The sequence below is a fragment of the Vidua chalybeata genome, chromosome 7 (genome assembly GCF_026979565.1).
Source record: "Vidua chalybeata isolate OUT-0048 chromosome 7, bVidCha1 merged haplotype, whole genome shotgun sequence".
In the NCBI taxonomy this organism is placed as follows: domain Eukaryota; kingdom Metazoa; phylum Chordata; class Aves; order Passeriformes; family Viduidae; genus Vidua; species Vidua chalybeata.
This window is the reverse complement of record NC_071536.1, coordinates 3,672,088-3,693,741: the sequence shown is the minus strand read 5'-3', so window position 1 is coordinate 3,693,741 and position 21,654 is coordinate 3,672,088. Positions and strand designations below refer to the sequence as shown.

The following is a 21,654-nucleotide window of genomic DNA, read 5'->3' as shown; positions in this document are numbered from 1 at the left end:
TATTGATTTGTCTAAACAAAAAGTTATTCTCCTGTTCTTTTTCACCCCCTCTCCACACAAAACTTTGTGTCAGGCCACAACTTCCTTCTAGCTCTCTAAATCTCCATTATCATTTTCAGGTGCAGTGAATCCTGTTGGATGCAATAGCCCAAGTGAGGTTCTCAAAGACAGCATAATCAGCTCTGGTTGTGTTATGGTGTCATTTGGAAGCAGCAGGAATGTACAAGTTTCACCATTCTTCCAGGAGACAGTACAACCAACAACAAGATGATCGTGTGCTAAAAACCGTAATATCCCAATTTTACACTTGAGAGTAGGGAAACAAGCAGAAGATTAGAGCACACTGCAGACCCTTCCAGCCTGTTTTGTTTTTTTTTTGTTTTTTTTTGTTTTGTTTTGTTTTTTTTTTTTTGTTTTGTTTTTTTTTTTTTTTTGTTTGTTTTTTTTTTGTTTTGTTTTGTTTGTTTTTTGGGTTTTTTTTGTTTTGTTTGTTTGTTTTGGGGGTTTTTTTTGTTTTTTTTTTTACTGCTAGAGATTTTATTTTCTGTGAAAATTGAGTACTAAGTTGAATCCATTCAGTATAGCCCAGGTCTTTTCCTTCAGTAGGCATTAATTTTAAAACTGTTAAGATGTATAAGTGACTGGATAACAAGACAGTTCCCTTTTAATGGGCTCTTCATCCAACTCGGTATCATCCTGATTAAGAGGACATATAAAAGAAAATAAAACTCTATACTTTACTCACAGGAATATCAGTCTGCTACTTTTACAGGAAGTTTTCCAGAAGTTCTTTTGACCTTTAATTATTTAAGTCAAAATTCCCCTTCAATTTCAAACAGGAGCCATGTTTAATTGACTCCCCAAACTCCTGAGATCAGACTCTCATTTCCCTAGCACTACACTGAAAAGCCACCAGTGAGAACCTGATGCCAAGCACTGGTCAAATGAATGGACTGTAAAAAAGAATTGCTATTATCCTAATTTAAAAAATTACCAGGATGACATCTCCCTTCTGAAACTGAGATGGACACCTTAAGTACTTATGCAAAAATTGTTCAAAACAGGACAAAGGAGTTTTCTGAAAATTGAAGGGAACCTATACATACTTTTGAGAAGAAACCTGTAATTTTAGGAGGAGGCAGGGATCAGGGTTGTGTTGTTTTCCTCCACACATTCACAGTCTGTGCATTCTTGACCAGCAAGCCTGACTAAAAATCTAGTCTGTTCTGTTCTAACATAAGACCATTCAACCTGCACAGGATCTCAGCCTTGATTTATCTTGATTTACTCCTTAATACTACTGCCAAGAAGAGCTCTGGACCATCTAAGTTTGAGGTTGTTCAGGTTTATCCATGTTCTTGAAGAGAAGAGGGGATTATTACAACTACGTGTTAAAGGCCCTTTAGTTTAATCTCAGTAGATGGATCAATCACCCAAAAAAGGGCAAGACTTGCAGGAATGCAAGTGGCATTTCAACTCTCATGGAGCAGAGCTGCCTTGCAATGCCAAGGTCAGTGTGCAAGCACTGATGGAGAAAGCTGGCCTGACACAACACCATTGTGGGGCCAGGTCCCATGGGCACAGGGGTCATGCAGAGTTCTGCCCTAGAAATACAGAACATCACAAGCTCCAAAGCCTCTTAAAGAGCTGATTTCACACCTGCAAGTTTTAGGTATAAACAAGGTCATTTGCACCAAATTTTAGCAAAACTCAAGCCTGCACTGAAGTCCCTAGAAAACATGGCAGAACTAAGTTTTAGCTTAATGCATCCACATTTAGCTTGGTGCCACCACATTTGGCACACAGAGCACTGCTCATTTTTTCCCCCTGATTAACAAGATCAGTAAAGCATCACCACCTACACTGATCCTGATTACCTGAGCAGCTGCCCCTGCCTTCTCACCTTTGAGATCTAAGGAGCAAGCAGGTTAACAGGGTGTCCACTCTAATTGACCTGTGATACAAGTGCAGCTGCTAGTACTGGAAATAAAAGAAATCATGATTTGCAAAATTTAAGATCAGAGCTCTCTAATCCTTATTCATGTAAGTCTTATTGGTTTGTAATGAAACTAACTGCATCAGCAAAAACAATTTAAAGAGAATGAAGTACAAAAAAAAACCTGGTTGCCAAGAACAAGTTGTAATCACCCACAGATACCCAAGGGTATCTCTCAGTAACTCAATTAGCCTTAGTGGAGTTTTGTTGGATTTGCATTAATAAAGCAAAGAGCAGGGGTTAGTCCCAAAAATCTCTTAGAATGGCTAAAAGTAATTTAGGAATACATGATAGCAACAAAGAAGATGAAATACTACACTTCCAAGATCTAGTAGAGAGTGCAACTGATACTTCCTTAGCTCAGTCTGCACTGGGTTTTAAAACTTACATACAGATTGAGTAAAGCCTGGTGGGATTTTTTTTTTCCTAGGAAAGGAAGAAATCTGGACTGAGAGAAAGCTTTAGGGGAATTTGGCATGGCTGGCTTCAATATGTTTTCATAAACAGCATTATTGGCCTCTACTACAGCAAAGAATTTTTACACTGTCTCTTATATGCTTATAAACTGACTTCAGACACAGATTTCCATGGAGTGAGGTAGAGATCTCATTGGTGAAACAAGAGCAGTCTGTTTCCTCATCACACAAACAACACAAGATCTGCAGAGACTGCAGTGCATCTGCTTAAGAATGGTAACTTACAAGTTAATCCAGGTGGTATTTATTGAACACAATGGAACAGATGCTTAGGAAGTCCTGAAACCTTCCCAGAAGCTGGGAGCATGTGATTTGAAAATCTGAGCCCCAGGTGTCCTATTTTCTTTGGAAAGAAACACTGCTGGCCACAGCAGTTTTCTAGAGTGACCAAAGTGACTGGAGGTAGCCCTTCCTAAGGAAGGTGAAATTCCCCCAGGAGTGTTCATCCTCTGGATCCTATCACAGGCTTTTTAAAGAGTGAGGTTCTATTTCCTATCCTCTTCCTTACAAAGGGCTTCCTTAATGCCATGTTTTCTTCAAACCAGAAGTGAGCTAGAACAAAGGCCTCCACAAATACAGAAAACTGAGTACCTGGATGACACAGAACAGAGGGAGCTTTGGAAAGACCAAGGTTTCCTTTTCTTCTAGACCTTATTTCAAACCAACCCACTGCCAATCTCTGCAGACACCACATTGAAGATATTCTCACTCCCATTTTCTCCTCTGCAAACCCCAGCAGCTTCAGAGTGTAAAACTCTGAGCTCCTTTCCAGCAGGTGCAGACACTGTGGGAGTGCAAAGTTCAGTCCCTGCTGGTTTGAAGCACTGCCCTCAGCTGCACACCCAATACAACCAGAAGCTGCACTTTGGAGAGTTCTAAAGCTTCTCAGAGCTATGAGTCCTTTTGTAGGAGGCAGCTGAAGGAAGTTTCCATGTACAAAAAGAGCATGAAACTCTAGTGATCAGAAGTTTTGGGTGTTTCAAGGAGGGAGGGCTTTGCTGAGAATCAGCCAGTTACCTAAAAGATGTTTTTGCATGGAAGAGACAGTCCAGCCTGAGGAGCAGTCAGCTCAAGCTGCTTTGCACTCCTCTGCTCTAATAGCCTAAACAAGGATGGGCATAGAAAATTCAGAAAGATGTTTTCACCTTGAAATGTCAGTCATGCAGTCCCCTAGCTCTTCCAGTCAACTCCCTGTTGTTGTGAGTCCTTACAGGAAAAGCAGTCTTTTCTGCCTCCTTATAATGATCAGAGCTAAATCATTGCTGCCGCTTTCAGGTAAGCAAAGCAGAGGAAGGAATGAGCAATCAGATGTTTAAAATTCTGCCAGACATTTCACTGCCAGGACTGACACGAGCTTGTTTCAATGCATATCATTACTGAGATCATTTTTCATTCCCTGCTTTAACAGTTGACAATAACTTTAAGAAAAAAAACAAGCTGAAAAGCTATTAAAGACTTCTGCTGGTTTTAATTACACTGTTCTATGCTCCACATAAAGCTTAGAGGAAATACAGTGATACTTGAATCTTTGTCTCAGCCCACTTGCAGAAGGATAATGACTCGCCACTTCGTGCCCTATTACCATCCCAGAAATAATAAAGGCAATAAAATAATGAAACCACTGAAAGATATGGCCAAGGGCAAGGAGCACTGTGGCAACACTGCCTCCATTCAATTCTGTGCTGCCTTGGAAGTGGATGTACTGCTGACAGTGTGCTATATACAGAAAAGGTGGAAAAGCAACTGGTAACATGAAATTTTTCTTCTGTGAAGATCTAATATTGCTCAGTGGCGACATCCTTTCATCCTGATCTCCCACCTGAGGACAAAAGGCAACCCCAAAACTCAGGATACATACTTAAATCTTGGCTCTCCAGCACTCAGCTCAAACTGCTGGAAAATTCCACATTACCTCTCTGCCAATATGAAAGGATGCTGGACCTGTGTGTATGGACACATGGAAACAGGAGTATCACAGAAGCAACCAAGAGAAGGAAACTGCTTTTTATGAGAGAGAGATTCACAGCCTGCTGTTACAGAAGAGTTAACATAAGAGACTCTCAAATGAAATACTGTTTTTGCAAGCTTGTGATGTTTTTTAAGAAGTGGTATAATGTGTAGGCTATAAATATAACTGTAGGGATAACAGTCAAATGCAGTTTACCTTGTAGTAAAAAAAATTCAAACACTCCCTTATGCATAGTCAGCATTTCATTAAGTGCCTCACTGAGCTTTGTTTTTTCAAATATTTTAGTGAATTTTTTCAACATGAATTCACTTTAAGTGAATAGTTTAGAACAGTGAACTGTAAACAACAACTTAAATTTATTATATAACCAGAAAATGCACATACTTTTGGAAGTTTATTTGCATCACATTTAAGGAAACTTATCCAAATAGAAGTCAAAAAGCCACGATAAATGGTAATGAAAAGGAAAAGCAAGGACCTCTTTTTCCTAGACAAATGTTCCATCAGCAGGAGTCCCATTATTTGTTATAACAATCTTTAACTTGTAATGACTCTGAAGAAGACTGATAACAGACTGGTGGGAACAGATGGAGTGGTGCTGTTAATTACAGGCACTTAGCTGCATCAGACCCCATGAGTTATTGCTAACATTTCCCACTAGGGAGGAGAATCACTTGCTTTAAGTAGTATGTTGCTTACTAAGCTGGGAGCATTAGCAGTCAGGATTGTATTAATCAGTACCAACAACATAAAATAAAACTCAACTGTGAAAAAAACCATTAAAAATTCCCTGAATAACCCCTGGACTATCTTTTTTTTTTTTCCCCCAATCACTTCTAAATATGAACGCTCTTCCATGAAGATTTAAATTCGGGTCTCACTAATGAAATCTCCCTACCACTCAGATGTTTTCTCAGCATCTGACTAGCAGGAAGATGAAATGAAATAAAGGAAGCATGTAGGATAGAATGTATTCACTCTGGGCTGAGTGAAGCCAAGAATCTGCCAGGGGATTCACCACAGAAACAGGGTGTTAAATCTTGAAAAAAAAAAAAAGCATGGAACAAACTGTCTGGAAGCCAAATGAACACCTTGAGTCCAGTGTCCAACCTGATGCTGTGCTTTGGGTTGCAGCTTCTGAGGCTTTGCACAGTGTCTTCATAAACATTAGTGCCCAGGCCATTAAAGAATCCTTATGTTCTGATGTTTAGTCACACAGTAGAAAACTGGAATGAAATCTGTCTGTAAGTTTTCCATGTAATTAACTCATTTGTAGTGTACTTATTAGCTAAAGGAACTTAGCCATAAAGGTCAAGGGGAAGAAGATGGGTTTTGCAACTACTGTGAAAGCAGATACTAAGAAATATATCAGAATAAATAAACAAACTCAAAATTTAGGGTCTAAGTCCACAGAACAGCTGTATAAAAAAGCATGCATTGTATAAACACAAATTACAGACTGCATGAAACAAGATTTGCATGCTAACTTGGGTTAGAAGTTAACAACCTCCAATAGATCTCAGCTTGTCTGTAAACATAAGCTCACTTCCCACAGGCCTTGAGCACATATCCCAAGCAAGCTAAAGCCTCCTCTCAATTTCAATTCAAACTGCTCATAACAAATCCTAGAATTCAATAAAACCCTTCCTTCTCTCCCAGGGTATCTTCCATAATCTTCCAAATCAGTCTTAATGTAGCAATGAAAAAATTTACTCCCTACTGATACTTAGGCTATGATCTATCCAACACACCTAATGATGAAATGCACTTATCATAAGCAAGTAGTAGTTATAGTTAATGAAATACATGATTATAAAGTTATGATTTAATTTTTTGTCATCAATGAGATTTGAAAACAATCCCTTGCACTTTGTGTCAAGATAGCATTGATACTAGGGCAGTTGTTGGAAAAAAAAAAGTTTCTCTAGAATCCCATCTACAATTTCTGTTTAAAAACCCCAAGGAATGCCACATATTTAATACTTACATTCAAACTTGAGGACCCAGCATCCAGTCAGAACAGCCATCATGCATTTGACAGTAGTTGGCATTGGAACATCAGGGATAACAAGATGAGTTACTAGGAGAAAGATTACATCAGTAAAACTAAAAGCACAGAAAAATCAGAACCATGCCTGGCTGAAAAGCAATCAATCATTATTTAAAGAATAAGCAGACTATAATAATTTATCAGCCACTCTTTCCAGCACAAGGAGGTGACTTTTGAGACTATGATCCGAGTTAGTAGAAGAGCTATTAGAAATTTTGTGGGTTTCAACATACACTTGCTGTGAAAAAGGAAACTCATGGTTTTATAGTTCTACACTAACACTTAAATCTTCAGATGAGGCTCCAGTTTATAGGATAGCATTTTTTTTTCCAATCCTTTTAGAGTTATATTTAACTCTGACAGGAATCTTACTACAGGATCTCACTGCTTTAATACAAAGCTAACAGAACTCCACTCCAAATTCTGGAGTAGTAATCCAGAAGTGAAAGATGGCAGGGGGAAATTACCTTAGCATTTTGTTCACAAGCACTCCAAAGAAAAACAGGAGGGATTAAGATAATATTCCTGTCCTCAATGAGGGGAAAAGAACTCCACCAAACCCCATAATCTGGGCTCACCAATTTTAATGAAGAACAAAATCTAAAGGAAGGCAGCATGTGAGAAGACATGTAAACTTTCAGCCAATGCCATGCTCTTTTCTCAAGGCTCACCTGCCCAAGACTCACTTCTGGAGAGTAAAAACTTTACAAGATGTCTCACACGGGCAGAGACCTTAAAGTTGGTAAAAGGGGCGTAAAGAGAATAGGTCTCTGAGGAGACTTTGGGATTTTAAATAAGAGACAATAAACTGCCAAACTGTGGCTCCCCCAGAAGCTTCCTGCCTTGATAGCCAGATAAGCTTTATATGTGTTTACATGCAAAACACACCATCACTCCACTGCAGCTACAACTCAGGGATTTCAGAAACTGCACTCCCCAGGAGTGATAAAAAGCCCTGTTGCAGGTAGTATCTTAAACGATAAAGTGCAGAACTGTAGTCATTTATATTTGGACAGAGACATTTCAACAGGACTCCATACCTCTGCTGTTAAATTCAGTGCACCTCTGGGCCTTCAGGACTGTTGCTAATTTGTTCAGCAATTTCTGCTGCTCCACACTAAGACTGCTCCCCAGTATACCAAGGGGTCCATTTCTTGGCTGGCTGGAGCTCAGTGCCTGCGTGAACAGAAAATTCTGCAATAAGCTGAGTACTTGGGAACATAAGGAAAGCAACTTATTTACTGGACAGCTTTCTTTTTCAAGAATAAGCATTTTGAAGCACAATTCATGGCAAGCTGAGTGGACAGGGTCCATGAATAAATCTCCATGTAACAAATCAGCTCCACAGGTAAAAAGCGTCACATTAGAGGTACTTCATTTAGCTTATGCAAGGTACCAAAACACCTCATGGATCAGTTTTTCCTCCCTTGCCCTCTTTGGTGCTTTTTAAACACACTGGGGTGTATACATAGAGCGGGTTGAGCACTGTGTAAACAGCTTGGCAGACTGCAGTGTTGAAAGAGAATAAAAATCCCAATTAAGTAGTAAAACCTCCTACTTTTAGCAAAGTTATTAACAACAGATATGGTATTGAGTAACTTAATATAATTAATATCTGCATATCCTTTTAGTAAAAGTCCCTAGCACTTTACCTTGTAAGCAACCAATGCTTAAGTTGGATTTTTGATGTGGATAATATTAATGCAAAGTAAGAGGAGCTTTATGCTGACATGGGTAGGATACTTCAGCTCCTGGATTTTGCTAAACCCTCCAGATTGCACAGCACAGACACACCTTTGAGATCCAGTTACCCCACAGCCTTAGGCTCTGGATCAAGTCATCCATGTGAGCCAGCAGCCATCCCATGGCACATACTCGCCCCAAAACAAATGCAAATACCAAAATGGTTTGTTTGGCACAGATGAGCTACATCTTACATTTGCTGCAGGTGGAAGGAACAGCCACATTAGTCCTGGTTTAGCTGCAACAGTTTAGTTTTGGCCACTGGGTACCTTGTGACCTCAATGAGGAGGGATCATTGCAGGCTGTAGGGGCTGGAGTAGATAAGGGCTGCTTTTATCAGCCAGGTCAGCTTCATCCTCCTCCATTAGGAAGCACAAAGCATTTTATAACACAGTAACTTTTAAAGTCTGAGTACCTGATTCTGGTTACAAGTCCTGAGAAATCTTTGTCCAAAGGAAGAGAAAAACAAAAACTCCAGAACAATCTCCCAAAAGCTATTTTCTACTGCTGAGCTGATATTGCCATTGTTGGACAAAGGATGATAGTGGAACAGCCTTTTAAAGGCACACAAAAAGCACATGGAACAAAGACTGCTGCTGCCTGCAGACAGTTTGGAAAGCAGAACAAATTTAGATATGCAGAAAAATAACATCAACAGCAAAATTCAAGCACTGATACTTGAGGAATAACACAGGCTTGTTCTCCAATAATAAAACCACATTACAAGAAACATCTTTTGTCTTCCCACATAAAGTTGTAACACAGAACTTCATAGCTTGTCAGTGTTCCACATACATCCTAGAAATATTGTCCAAGACAGCTTCCCAGCCTATTTTAAATCTCCCTGTAAGGGAGGTGATGTACTGTACTTACATCCAAGCCTCCAATATTTAAAGGAAGAACTCATGGCTTGTTTTGTTAAAAAGCAAAACACAAAAACAAACCCACACAGACATTTACCTCAGAGGGCTGGTTAAGTGAAAATGATTCATTCTTCACTGGTAACATTAGCACAGATTTCATCTTTTTGCTTTCTGCATAGTCCACAGGCCGCAGACCAAATATATTACTGGCAAAACAAGCACAGATGGGTTTAAGTAAATAAAATGTGACTTGATTCTTAACTAACCAGGCATATTAGCTGGGTAGCTTTCCCTCCCACTTTCTTATTAATATGTAATTTCAGCTAAAAGCACAAAGCTTCAAGTAAGAATTGCATCCAAGACAGATGGATACTGAATTACAAGCTGTTGCATTCGGCTGAGGAGTAAGGGATGTTCAGAGCAGAATGTTCAGTTAAATAAACCACAGTCCCTATTAAACTGTCTCAAGATGCACTTTGCTATCATTTGCAAGACCCAGAAATTTCAGCTTTAATCTTTCATTGCAGTCATATAACCAAGAAATGTATTTTTGGCTTATCCATTTGCCATAAAAGACATGTCAGAAGACTCTCTGTAGTGTATTAAACATGGGAGCTTGATGTGGTAGTGCTTTTATGGGAAAAGCTATCTGCTTCCTACTTGGGAACCACAGCTCCCTTGCACTTCCAAAATCTGAGTGTGCATTTCATTTTCCCTCAGTGTACTGTTCCACAGAACACATTATAGCCAATTCTGTCAGATTTTAGTTGGTTTGCCAATTTTGTTCAAAGCTATTGATTTGCAGGTGGCACCTCATAGTTATTAGTTGTGCTTCCAGACTGATTTCCTCTTTTAGCACTCCTCAGACAGAGGTGATTGCTATAAGCACATCAAACTCAGCCATGGCTTCAATTTCTTCTTCACACAACTTTGCTGCTGCAGGACAGTAGTGAGGGGATGAAAGCCTGAAATTGCAGAACAGGTATCATTGCCATTAGCAAACAGGAGCCTCTGCCAGCACTCTGGGGAAATATTCTGCTTGTGAGAATAATGGCCATTGCAGCTGATCCTCTTCTGTTCACCTCACGAAGCTCTGGCTCTCCAAAGGCACAATAAGAGCTCGTTATGGAGGGGAAGCTTGTCATGAGAACAAAGCCCTGACTCAATGTCTGAAACCTGGCAAGCTTAGTCATCAAACAATGAAACATTTAAAGAGGTCATAGGACCACTGCAGCTTTGAAGAGCTCTCTCTTGGCCGCACATTTTTGTGCGGAGTAGGAATCCAGGAAGCTTTACAGGGAATTCCACATAAGGCCATAACCCAATTCAGCCCAAAGAGAAGCTCAAATTATTAAATCTCCACTCTGACTTAACTAGGAGGCTTTGGCCAGCGCTAAGCTGAAAGATGAGTCTGACCTCAGCACCCTTCCGTACCCCTGGCTAAGCACTGCTCACTAACACAGCGCCTGGGGAAAACAACAATCCACACAAATCCCGCACAGAAGAGTCCAGGATGGTATTTTACACTATTACCAATCCCAAGCTCTTCTGTGCTACTAATGAGCACAGTGCAGGCATAATACAAACTCTGCAGACTGAAAGACAGTTGGTTAAATCTCTGCCCAGGCCTGGGAGTTGCAGCCCATTAAATATTGTCATGCTGTTCCTCCTTTGTCATGCATCATCAGGGTAGCTCTTGCCCTTTCTTTAAATAAGGCCAATATTCAACTCAAACTGCTGCAAGATAAAGTTCCTTTGAACAGTGCATCCAGAGAGGAGGGGAAATATATAAACATATCATCAAACACCCCAAAAGTCACTTTTAGACTAGTTGGCTGACCTTTCACTGTGAGCTAAGCAGAGGGAGGGAGGGAGGGAGGGAGGGAATCCCTGCATGTCAGTAGTAGAGATTTGGGAGTGCTTTTCCCTCCAAAGGCACAGTAAGGGTCTTGACTGTTGGAAAAAACTCATGAATGTTTACCACAGAAAAATACACAGACCACCCCAGTTAAATACAGAACATTTTTTGCCAATTGAACTGTACAAATACGAGCTCCGGGTCCTCCTTCTGTATTCACTTACCATTTTCTCCTACAGTTTTAAGCTTTAGTTGCTTCTTACTAGAGTATTGTGATATGCTGTCCCGTCATTATTCAGCATTGAAGAATGAAGGGCTATTTATTGCATGTTAAGGTGGCATAGTTAAATTGTGACAAACTTTGGAGCTGAGGTCTGAAAAAGGAACACCAGCACAAGAGATGGTTTAAGAGTTTAGAATATTTGTAACTAAACAGATTGTTGAGCTTAAGGAGAGTGTGAAAATGTAGCTGAAACAGGAGAAAAGAGGTTTTACATAATAAAAACCAATACCAGGAACACATCCTAACAACAGATTTTCAAGTAGGATAGTGCTGTGATTTACTTTTCAAAGAGAAAGGATGAAAACTGTATTTGTACTTTTTTAGTAAGGCAGAGGAATGAGAAACAAAAGCTTTAGGGAAATGGTGCTCACATCCATCTTTATCCAACCCAGCTGAACAAGGGAAATCATTCACTTTGTTCTAAGATGAATTTTTACCCAATATTCAAAACCAAATTAAACATGCACATTACACCCACCCTAACACACAAAGAGTGTTTTCAGAAATACCAATAACTCTGTGTGCTCCTCCTACAAATCTGGGTTTGTTGGGAATGGGTCCAGTGCACATGATGAGTTCCACACTCAACAGGAAGATACAATTGTTTCTGTTAGAGAGAAATCAGTGAGGTGCTTAAACTGGAATACAAGGTCCCCAAGGCATCCTTCTTTCTACCAGAAGGCAAGTGGGCTTTCTGGAAGTTTTTTTTTTTTTCAAACATTCCAGAGTCAGATGTACATTTGGGTGCAAGCAGCCTCCTGTTAGCCAGTCAACAAGTAGGGAGGGGGCTGTTATAGCTGGAACAAATCCAATCCAGGAGTTAAGATGGCTGTGCTGAGAACAAAGAGGACTCCAGTGAAGAGCAACTCAACCAAATCTTCTGAGTATGATTTTCCATGAAATGACATAGTACTTTGTAATTCTTTGTAATCAGGACTTCTAAGCAGCTCCACAAACCAAGTTTTGTGCCAGCCCCACAAAAGAGTTCAGTAGTGAATGGACATCCTGCAGCAAGGTCTCTAACTTCCAGACCACTCCCATGTGGAAATCTGACTGGCTCAGGGCTCTCCAGGCAGCACCTGGATCTTGAGAATGTGCTAAGTAGAAACCTTTCCTGAACCTGACAGAGGGAAGAAAACCTAATGTGTGTAGCCAGAAAGACCATCTGAAATATCCAAACAGAGCCAGGATTTTAATTAACCTAATGTCAGCAAGAAGTTCAACACACTCCTTTCACTTAGGCAGCAAAGACCTGCACTATCTTGACTCAGAAGAATGATATCAGTGCTATGGGTCTAATGCCTCCTGGAATGACTGCAGGTTATAATCATTTTTGTCCCTGTGCCATTCATAATTGAGGACCATGGTCTAGCCCTAAGCATTCCTACAGGTTTGTTCAGAGTCAGACTCACAACCACTACACCCAAAAAAACAGAGCAAGACGACAGTTTTTACTAATGCTAAACTTACTGTGCATGAAGCACTGGAAAGACAGCCCATTTGAGTGAAAGCATTTAGGAAGTACTGTGAAATTGCAAATGCACAGATCTAATTTTTCAAATCACTTGGCTTGCTGTGAAGCAAAGAAAAAAGAATTCAAGCATGTTGAAAAAAAGCCATAAAAATAAAAATTAGTTATGTGCAGGAGATTAATGTAAAAAAATTAACAAGACCAGTAGGACAATTAATAGGTCCACTGGTTCATGTCATATTTTTCATTTGTAGCTTGTATCTCTCCCAATCAGGGAAAACTTCAATGAAGTTGTGGACAACTGAAGTGCCATGACTATTAAATCTCACAGATTTCCAAAAAGAAATTTTGCCAAGGAATAAGGAAATCCCAGGATTAATTTCTGGCAAAAGAAGCCCTAATCTGTTCTTGCTTGGTCCAAAAGATATGTGGCTGCTTCCTGTTATATAGAGCTATTTCTTAATGCACTACAAGTTAACATGAAAGGAGAAAAACACAGCCTGAAAGGCACTTGGAATGTGCCCACTTGATGGGTTTGTGAATATCTGATATCTAAATCTGAAATGGCAAAGTCTCAGCTCTTTGGATAGGGTTGTACCTCACCCACTGAGGTCTCCCAGGAAGCAGCTATAGCTGCTTCCAGATAAATCCTACATCCCTCCACAGACCAGTGAGTCTTACCTGCTTTTGGACCTGCTGTCAGTCATTACTGCACACCTTTAAAATAAATTTTACCTGGCACAACTGAGTATCATGCTAAATTTCCAAACTACTGCTCTAAGCAGGCTGTTCAATGCAAGCTCTGTTTTTGTTCCAGTAGATTAACTCTTCAACACACAAGGGACATTAAGACACAAAACTGAGTTAATTCTACTGTTAAGACAGCAGCAAGACATCACTCACTCGTGTGAAGTTTCACACTCTATTTCATGGTGTCCCAAGTAACATTTGAATGCATTTGTCATGTTCACATTTTACTTAGCTTAGCTAAAGTAAAACACTGAAGTAACCACAGTGAACTAATCAAACTTTCCTCCCCACTCCTGTGAGATACAGAAGAATCATTTCATCCCACCACATTAAGGAGAGCCCTCTTCTTGGCTGAAAGTTAATTCATTGTAAGCCTGAAGAGCCTACAAAAGGACTAGAAAGGGTTTTATACAACAAAGAGAAAAAAAAAGTGAACTATAATTAGACCAATTTATCTGTTTGATAAAATTGGTTTGGTATAGTCTTAGCTCACACACTGCACACCTCTCAAGTTAAGGCACTCCTCAAGAAAATAAGCCTTGGAGATGCAAGTTCTACTCATCACTGCTTCAATTTCTACTGTAAAGAACGTAAAATAATCATGTGAAGGTGAGCATTAAGTACAAAGAGACCAATTACAACTAGCCATAATGAAATTAATTGTAATTGCACCATTTTAAGTGATCAGCCTGTTCTCATCTCCTGCTTTCAGAACTGTGGTCAGCGCTTTCAGAGATCTAGGAAAAAATGTCACTGAAGAAAAACAAGCTTCTTGTCAGATGTGACTCCATTATAAGGGTATCTGCATCCACTAGGAAAACAGAATTAGTTAAATGAAAAAGAATTAACCTTCTATATGCAAGAAGGTTCAACTCTACTTACCTAGCCAAATCCAACCACTGCTTAATTAGGACTACATCTGGCAGAGGCAGTGGCTGCAAAAACACCCACTAAGATTTGCAAAGTTATGATCCAGGGAAAGATCACAGCACCATTCACTGCTGGATGCTGTTGGGGCACAGGAGGGAAGGGAGGCATGAGGCATTCTCAGGAGTCTCAGACACTGGTTTTGTTTCTATTGTTTCTTGACAGTGCTTGGAAGAGGTCAGCAGAGCAAGCCTGAACACTTGGCTTCTATATCTATTTCTCTGTGGCTCTAATGCTCTCTGTAAAAATAGGTGAGGGAAAACCCCAACCCCTTTCCATCATCAGAGCAATTGCAATGCACATGGTGGCATTTCAGTCAGAGATAGAGAGCCTGCACAGAAGACCTGGAAGTTATTCCAGGAGGGATGGACAGGACTGAATTTGTGCCACGGCACCAAGACAAATCACACAAAGATTAATGGCAGCTACATTTGTTCTCAGCGATTTCAACTGAACATTATCTACATTCAAGTGAAAAGTTAAAGCAGGGCTTAAGGTTTACATAAATCTCCCCTTCCCTGATTAAAAAGCTTCTGCTTCAACAGAGTCATGTTTGCTCAGGTAGAATGAGCTGAAAGAGGTTCAGCTTGACCTCTGTTTGTGTGAGCACATGCAGCAGAGACCAAGGCTAACAGGAGCCCTGCAGAGTCCATGGCTGGCATTTGGAGCCTGGGCTGTGCAAATCCAAGCTGAAACCCTGCCACAACCTCACAGAAAAGCTGTTGGCTGTGCTTTCAAACATCAGACAAACACATGGTAAGTGTGATACAACCAGCTCCTCACATTCAAGAGGCTTGAAAATCTCTGAAGCTGTCAGCTTTTCCAGATGCACTGGTCCTTGCTGCTCAAGAACAATGTGAAGATCAACTGATCCTTGTTTTACTTTTCCATACTGAAGTCTTGAGTCGAGTGGAAGTCTTGTTGCTTTGTTTTGGCTTTGTCTTGTTGTTTTTTAAACTCTAATATATTCAAGATTAGGACTTTATGAAAACCCTGTGCTTTCCCACAAAGCACCTTAATTCTGTAAGCTTCATGAGTGTGAATATTGAGAGCTGAAGTGATTAAGCTGAACTTGTTTATGCTTCTTCATGTGGCTGCCACAGAAACTTCATCCTGTTGTGTTTCTATACACAAACACTCTCCTATTGACAACTGGCACTGGACTCAAATTTATACACAACTCAAATTTATACAAACAGGCCCTGGCACAACAACAGCACAACACCTAAAATTACATTTAGTGCCCAGAATACTAACAGGCTGCAGGGTTATTCATAGACTGAAAGATTCTTTAGCACCTCCTATACACAAATGCCAAAATCTTCAGGAGACTTACCTGTATAGACGAGTCAACTGAAAAATATGTAATTTTTCTTTTTTTTTTTAAATTAAAGGCTACCAAGGATTAGTGCTTTGATCCAGAAAGGCAAAAATGAAAATTCTCAAACCTCAGCCTAGGTGTATGTCATTTGTGAAAACATAAGACACTGGAGCAAAATGCCTTCTGCTACCAAGTAGTGTAGTAAAAGTAAAGAGACAAAAAACAGCTGTAGCAGTTCAAAACTCATCTAGCTCAGCATCTTAGAGCTGACAGCAGCTATAACAAGATGCCAACAGGAAAGTGTAAGATTAGGGTGAGCATATGTTGTTACTTTCCTCTCCAGTACTCCAGCTATCTGTGACTCGGGCGTCCTCAGAAAAGCTTAGGACAAAACCAAAAGGAGAGGAAACACCCACCTGGTAAGCACAGCAGAGCACACATTTAACACCCACCCCCTCACTTCATATAAAGCACATTTATCACTAGCTCTGTTTCATATTCACTTAACACCCACTCTGGATGCTGTAGCCGTGGGAAATGCCAGCAGCACTCCCCGTGTACTCACACGGCATCCCGGGAGGCGCCGTGCAGGAGCAGCAGCTCCACGATGGCCACGTGCCCGTTCCTGGCGGCGTCGTGCAGCGGCGAGTCGTTCTGGTAGCCCGTGGTGTTCACCAGCGCCCGGTGCTGCAGCAGCAGCTCCACCACCGCCCTGTGCCCGTGGTTACACGCCTCGTGCTGGGTGGGAAAAGCCACGGGGGGAACTCAGGTGAAGCAGAACTCACAGGAGGACTCCTCTCATGGCAGCTCGTTTCAAGCACCCCGCAGATGGCCAGGGAAGATGATGCAAGGATACTGCATTACATTCCTAACAGGAATTTACCTGGAAACCCAGCACTGACAAAAAGCCCTGAGAAGAACTGAACAAAGGCCAACTGTGTGCAAATTAGACCACAGGGAACAAAACCCTCCAGATTACAGGCTATCAGGAGTATTCTGTAGGAGAGGAATAAGTCATGGTTGAAAAGAACCTTTTGTTTATTTTCTGTAATTCAATCGAGCAATTTTTTCACTCCACTACTTGATATATTTTCAAACCACTGAGGACATTAGAAACCCATTAAATACAACATTGTTTGAATTGATCATTTTCGAGTTATGCTAGTTGTGTTTTCTGCATTTGCAGAGTCACAGGCTGATCGATTTCGTGGCCTGTCCTACACCCCAGCAAAGGAGAATGACACCTGGGCAGGTCAGTGATTGCTGATGAATTCTTTTAACCTTGTTTATCATCACTTCTTCACTTTGATATTTTAGTTCCCTTCACACACATTTAGGTGACAGAGAATTATGCAGAGAGGAATTGAGGGATGAAGGGAAATCTGATTAGAAGACAGATGACAGAAAGAAGCCTTCAACACTCACCAGTGGTGTCCAGCCAGCATTATCTTTGACATTGGGATCTGCCCCATTTTTCAGCAGCTGCTCCACAGCTGCTAAGTCACCCTACACAAGGAAAAAACCAGTTATGAAAAGGTAATTAATACAGAGATACAACACAAATTTCAGAGATGCACAATTATAAATTTAGCTGCAATAAAAATGTAATGATATAAGCCTTCCATGTAGATATTGTCAGGATAACAAAAACTCAACTGATCTGGAGACCACAGTTAATCATTACTGTTCATTTAAAACCACCCACACATTTTACACAGATACATATCTCCAGATAAAAACTATGCATGTAACAGAGTTAATTCAAAATAAATGGAAACATTTGTGCTAATTGCAATCTGTCCACTACAGTCAAACTGCAAGGATTAAAGTCAGGAACGTTTATTGAGAATTTCCTCGTCCTTCAGACTGGTTTTTTTTTCAACCTAATTTAAATAACTGTCTGAAAACATAGGTGAAATAAATTAATAAGCCTGACAAGCTTCTAGAAATTGGTTTTCCACGAAAGGAAGAGTTTTATTTAACACTGCAATTACTACTTTATGTTGAATCTCACTGACACTTTCTCTGACAGTTATCTACCAAAATAGTTTTAATTTGCTTTATGGAAAAATGCTATACTCAGCTTTCACTGTAAGCAAGGAGGTGTGGAAAGGGTGGAAACTGATGCAGAGCCTAAGGAAAAGAGGATGAATAGAGATGAGGCAAAGGAAACAAAAGGGCAGAATTTGTGAATCAGAGGTTTTGACACCCTGAAAAGCAAAGTTGGCAATAAAATTGGAGCACATCCAGATGCAGCTATAAATAGGTAAGAAGGTGCCTGTGGAAGCTGAGGCAAGGAGATCTCTGCAGTGCAGGCCTCAATTCTTATTATTTTAGGCAAAATGAAGTGTTTCAAGGCAACTGCTGACACTTTGCCTAGACAAGGGTACTGAGATCCCAGGTGAAGAGACTATTAATATATAAACTGGGACGTAGCCCTTGCCAAGGCCAAATATACAATATAAAAAAAGATCTGAAATTTAATCCATGATATATATCAAGTTCAATGCCTTTAAGTAGTGGAAAGTCAAGGAATGCCTAGGTGCTACTCACAGCAAGCCTTGGAAAAGGTGAGAGAATATTATATTAAACTTTAAATACAATAAAAACAAACTTAATCCGATTTTGCTATCAAGAAACTCTTTGAAAAAACAACATAGCTTTAATCTTTACTCTAAATTAGAAAAAATATTAAGACAGACTGCTCTGCAAAAATAAGTACAGCAAGCAACAACTGTAAACTCAAAATTCACCGAAATAAATGCTGAGACTCACTGGCTTTACAACCATCAAGCAAATTAAGACATCAGAGATAAATTTCATGCGTTATATTCACAATCTGGATGTCCCAGCAAAATGTTATCTTTCAAAGCAATTAAAGGATTCTAGCAGCAGCATATTCTTTATGGTTGCAAGGTAACAGACATACATCAAACCTGGAGTTATTCAGAGGCAGCCAAGACAGTGCTCAGCATTAAGATCCTTCCCAACAGAAAGAACACACAATTATCTATAATGAGCAAGAGCTGAGCTTATCATTTAAAGTTCAGTTTGCAAACATGTACTGCAAAGGGTTTGACATTTCAGGAGTACTGCTTTAAAGCAGGAAGCACAGCTAATAATTTGTGTGGGCATCAGATACTATCACAGCTTTTCAGATCAGTTATGTGAGCATTGATTTGTGAAACATTGCTGCGGCTTCATCAAAGGAAATGTTGCTGGTGTGGACACCAGCACTGACAACACCCCCTGACTTAAATCCAGGCTCACGTCAAAATTAGAAAATTGATGTTTTGCTGCTTACAGAAGATAAATATTGTCATCATGTCATCTGTAAATGGAACCTGCTCCCTACACCCAGCACCGAGCACTGAGAGTGACAGCAAGGAGGGAAAGCTGTCATGAGCTGTGCAGTGACTGGATGGGCGCTGCCAATCAGGATTACAAGAGAGATGTTAACAAAACAGAGCCAGGAGAATGTGCCTTTTGTGTCCTCAGAGGCTCTTCGTCAGTCACCATAAGGTGATCATTTAGCTAAAAAAAGAAGATGAAATTTCAAGTGGCAGATCATTAATAGACATGTTATCAAGTCGCTCCTGCAAGCAGGACCACAATCACAGAATCATTTTGGATGGAAAAGACCTGTAAGATCATCAAATGCAACCATAGGTGTCTCTGCCATTTTGCCTGGATCTTCCAGAGGCTGATACCAGATTTAGATGGCAAGTCAAGCTAAATAACTGTGATCCAAGAGTAAAAAAAAAAAAAAAAAAAAAAAAAAAGTGGCTTGGTTTTTTTTTACATTGGCCACTTCTACCAAAGCTGATGAAATTACTAACATTTATAAGCTAATAAATGCTTTGCTAAACTCTAAACAAGAAACAGTAAGGACCATGGAGGTGCAAATCCCAGACACAAATATGTCAATTCCCCTCTACAAGAGACCAGAAGAAACGACACCTATTACTATGGAATGACTAATTCCAACATGCTGCATAAAGATGTGCTTTGACTAATGCTGAAATTAATTTTGCACAGTTAGCTCCTTGAGTATATTTGATGCAGCAGGAAAATCACCAGTCTGCACCAAGAAGCCATAACCAGGGAACACAAGGAAGACCCTCTTAGCAGTCTGAAGCAACATAGGGGGAATGTTAAGTGGAGATACTTCTTCCTCAGAAAGGGAGAACAAGGCAAACACCAGGTAGAAAAATGCTCCTACTATTAAGAATTCACAGGCAGGTGTTTATTTTGAAATCTAATTATCAATGAAGGATTACATCCAGCTCTTGAAGAGGCAGGAGCTGCTGCAGAATACAGAATTATCCGTTCGGAACAAACAAAGCTCAGGACATTTCACACTCATAACAAAGCTCAGCTGTAGTGACAAGGCAGTAAAGCCACGCGTTTGCTCTTCCTCGGCACCGCAGCTCCCGGAGCTGGGAAACCGGAGAAGCAGGAAAGGCACTGGGGCCATCTGTCGGCAGAGCTGGAGCCGGCACTAGATTAGACACAGAGGAGCATTTACGGGGCTTTAGCACTTCCTCTCCCCAAGGAGAATTCCCTTCCTGCAGCCACAGTTGGCATAAGACCAGAAAACCATCTCTACTTGGCTTACACAAGGTTGCTGGAGGTTTTTTATCCTTTTCCCTCAAGTCCTGAATTTAATACATGTGGTTAAGAACTGCAAGTGTCCTTTTAGTCCTATTTTACAGGGTTTTTTTTCCATTTTGCCCTTTACAACTTCCATTAATCAAGGTGTTTTCCGAAAAGTCAGATTACTAAATAAATGAAAACATATCCTACCAGAAAACATATTCTACCAATCAATGAGAGAGATCCAATGAATTAGGACAATACATGAAGATGAAGCTAAAAAGCTGTACTCCTTCAACCAAATATTTCTTCTTTTATTTACAAATTTAATCAAGCAACTTCAATCTTTAGGTCAAACAAAGGAACCAAAAACACCCCTTTTCAAACATAATGCCATTTTCTTGTTTAAGCTCTGGGGGAACTATTTACAACTCCTAAATGGTCAAGGAGGACAAATATGAATGAAAAAGCTTATAGGAATTGTCAACTCTTTCCAGGATGCGACAAGATTCTCACCTCAAAATCATCCAAATGAATTCCCTACACAGCAGACCTTTCCCTAATAACAAACATACAAGAAGCTATGCTTAACCTTTTATTAAAGAGAAAGCATGCAAGAAGTTACCCAGCCTCAGAAAGAAGACCAGCAACAACCAAGCATTATCGAAAAAGAAACGGTAATTTGTTTCCAGGCTTCCAAATCAGCACTTGGGAAGATGGATTGCTTTGACTCAGGGCCAGTTTCCATATTCTCAATTCCTGCATGTGAAACCACTGCACTATTTCATATTTGCCTTGACCTCCTCTCTCCAGGAGGGGAGACATTCTTCTGTGACCCATCTCTCAACCGTGACACACACGGATTCAGTACCAAAAGCAAGGAAGCGCACAGCTGACACCTGAAAACAAGACTGAAAAGCCATCCTGATGTTTGCCATCAGATGCTCACAAAACCACAACATCTTCTCTGCTCTCCTTCCTGATGTGTTGCCAACTGGTAACAAAGCAATAAAAGGAGCACTCTCACAGGCCCAGAAGGAATTATTTCACAGTTATTTTACTGTGTTAATTATAATGACCATGAAGAGTCCAGCACAGCAGGCTAGCCATGGGTGAAGCCGTTCTGTGAGCCCTCCTGAGAGTGGCAAGGACGGAAAGCTGTCATGAGCTGGCAAAACTAAAGGGTCCCTGGAAGAGGAGGTAACCAAAACTGTCCAAATACACCACCTCTCTCTTCAAACTCAGTAGATGCTCTGCACAGAGGCAAATTCTTCTTTCCTCCTTATTTCCTTCTAACTTGAAGGATCACAAGCCTTCTCCCAGCTATTTCCCATCCACTCCTTGTAACAGT

At 40.4% G+C, this 21,654-nt stretch overlaps 1 protein-coding gene across 8 annotated transcripts in view; it reads right to left on the bottom strand.

Annotated features, from left to right (window-relative positions):
* The window catches only part of BARD1 (BRCA1 associated RING domain 1), a 63,333-nt gene that overhangs the window by 27,063 nt on the left and 14,616 nt on the right, over positions 1–21,654 (bottom strand). For 7 of the 8 annotated variants that reach the window (XR_008431782.1, XR_008431781.1, XR_008431785.1 and 4 more), the window contains exons 5-9: positions 17,133–17,213; positions 16,273–16,445; positions 9,195–9,303; positions 7,532–7,667; positions 6,429–6,521 (exon numbers count right to left, since the gene is read on the bottom strand). Coding sequence is in view for 2 of the 8 variants with exons in the window: in XM_053947315.1 (XP_053803290.1) it covers positions 6,429–6,521; positions 7,532–7,667; positions 9,195–9,303; positions 16,273–16,445; positions 17,133–17,213 (592 nt within the window). In the remaining 6 variants the exon portion in view is untranslated. Of the gene's footprint in view, positions 1–5,617; positions 5,668–6,428; positions 6,522–7,531; positions 7,668–9,194; positions 9,304–16,272; positions 16,446–17,132; positions 17,214–21,654 lie in introns of those variants that run through there. The other variant, XM_053947316.1, reaches the window with a different exon arrangement.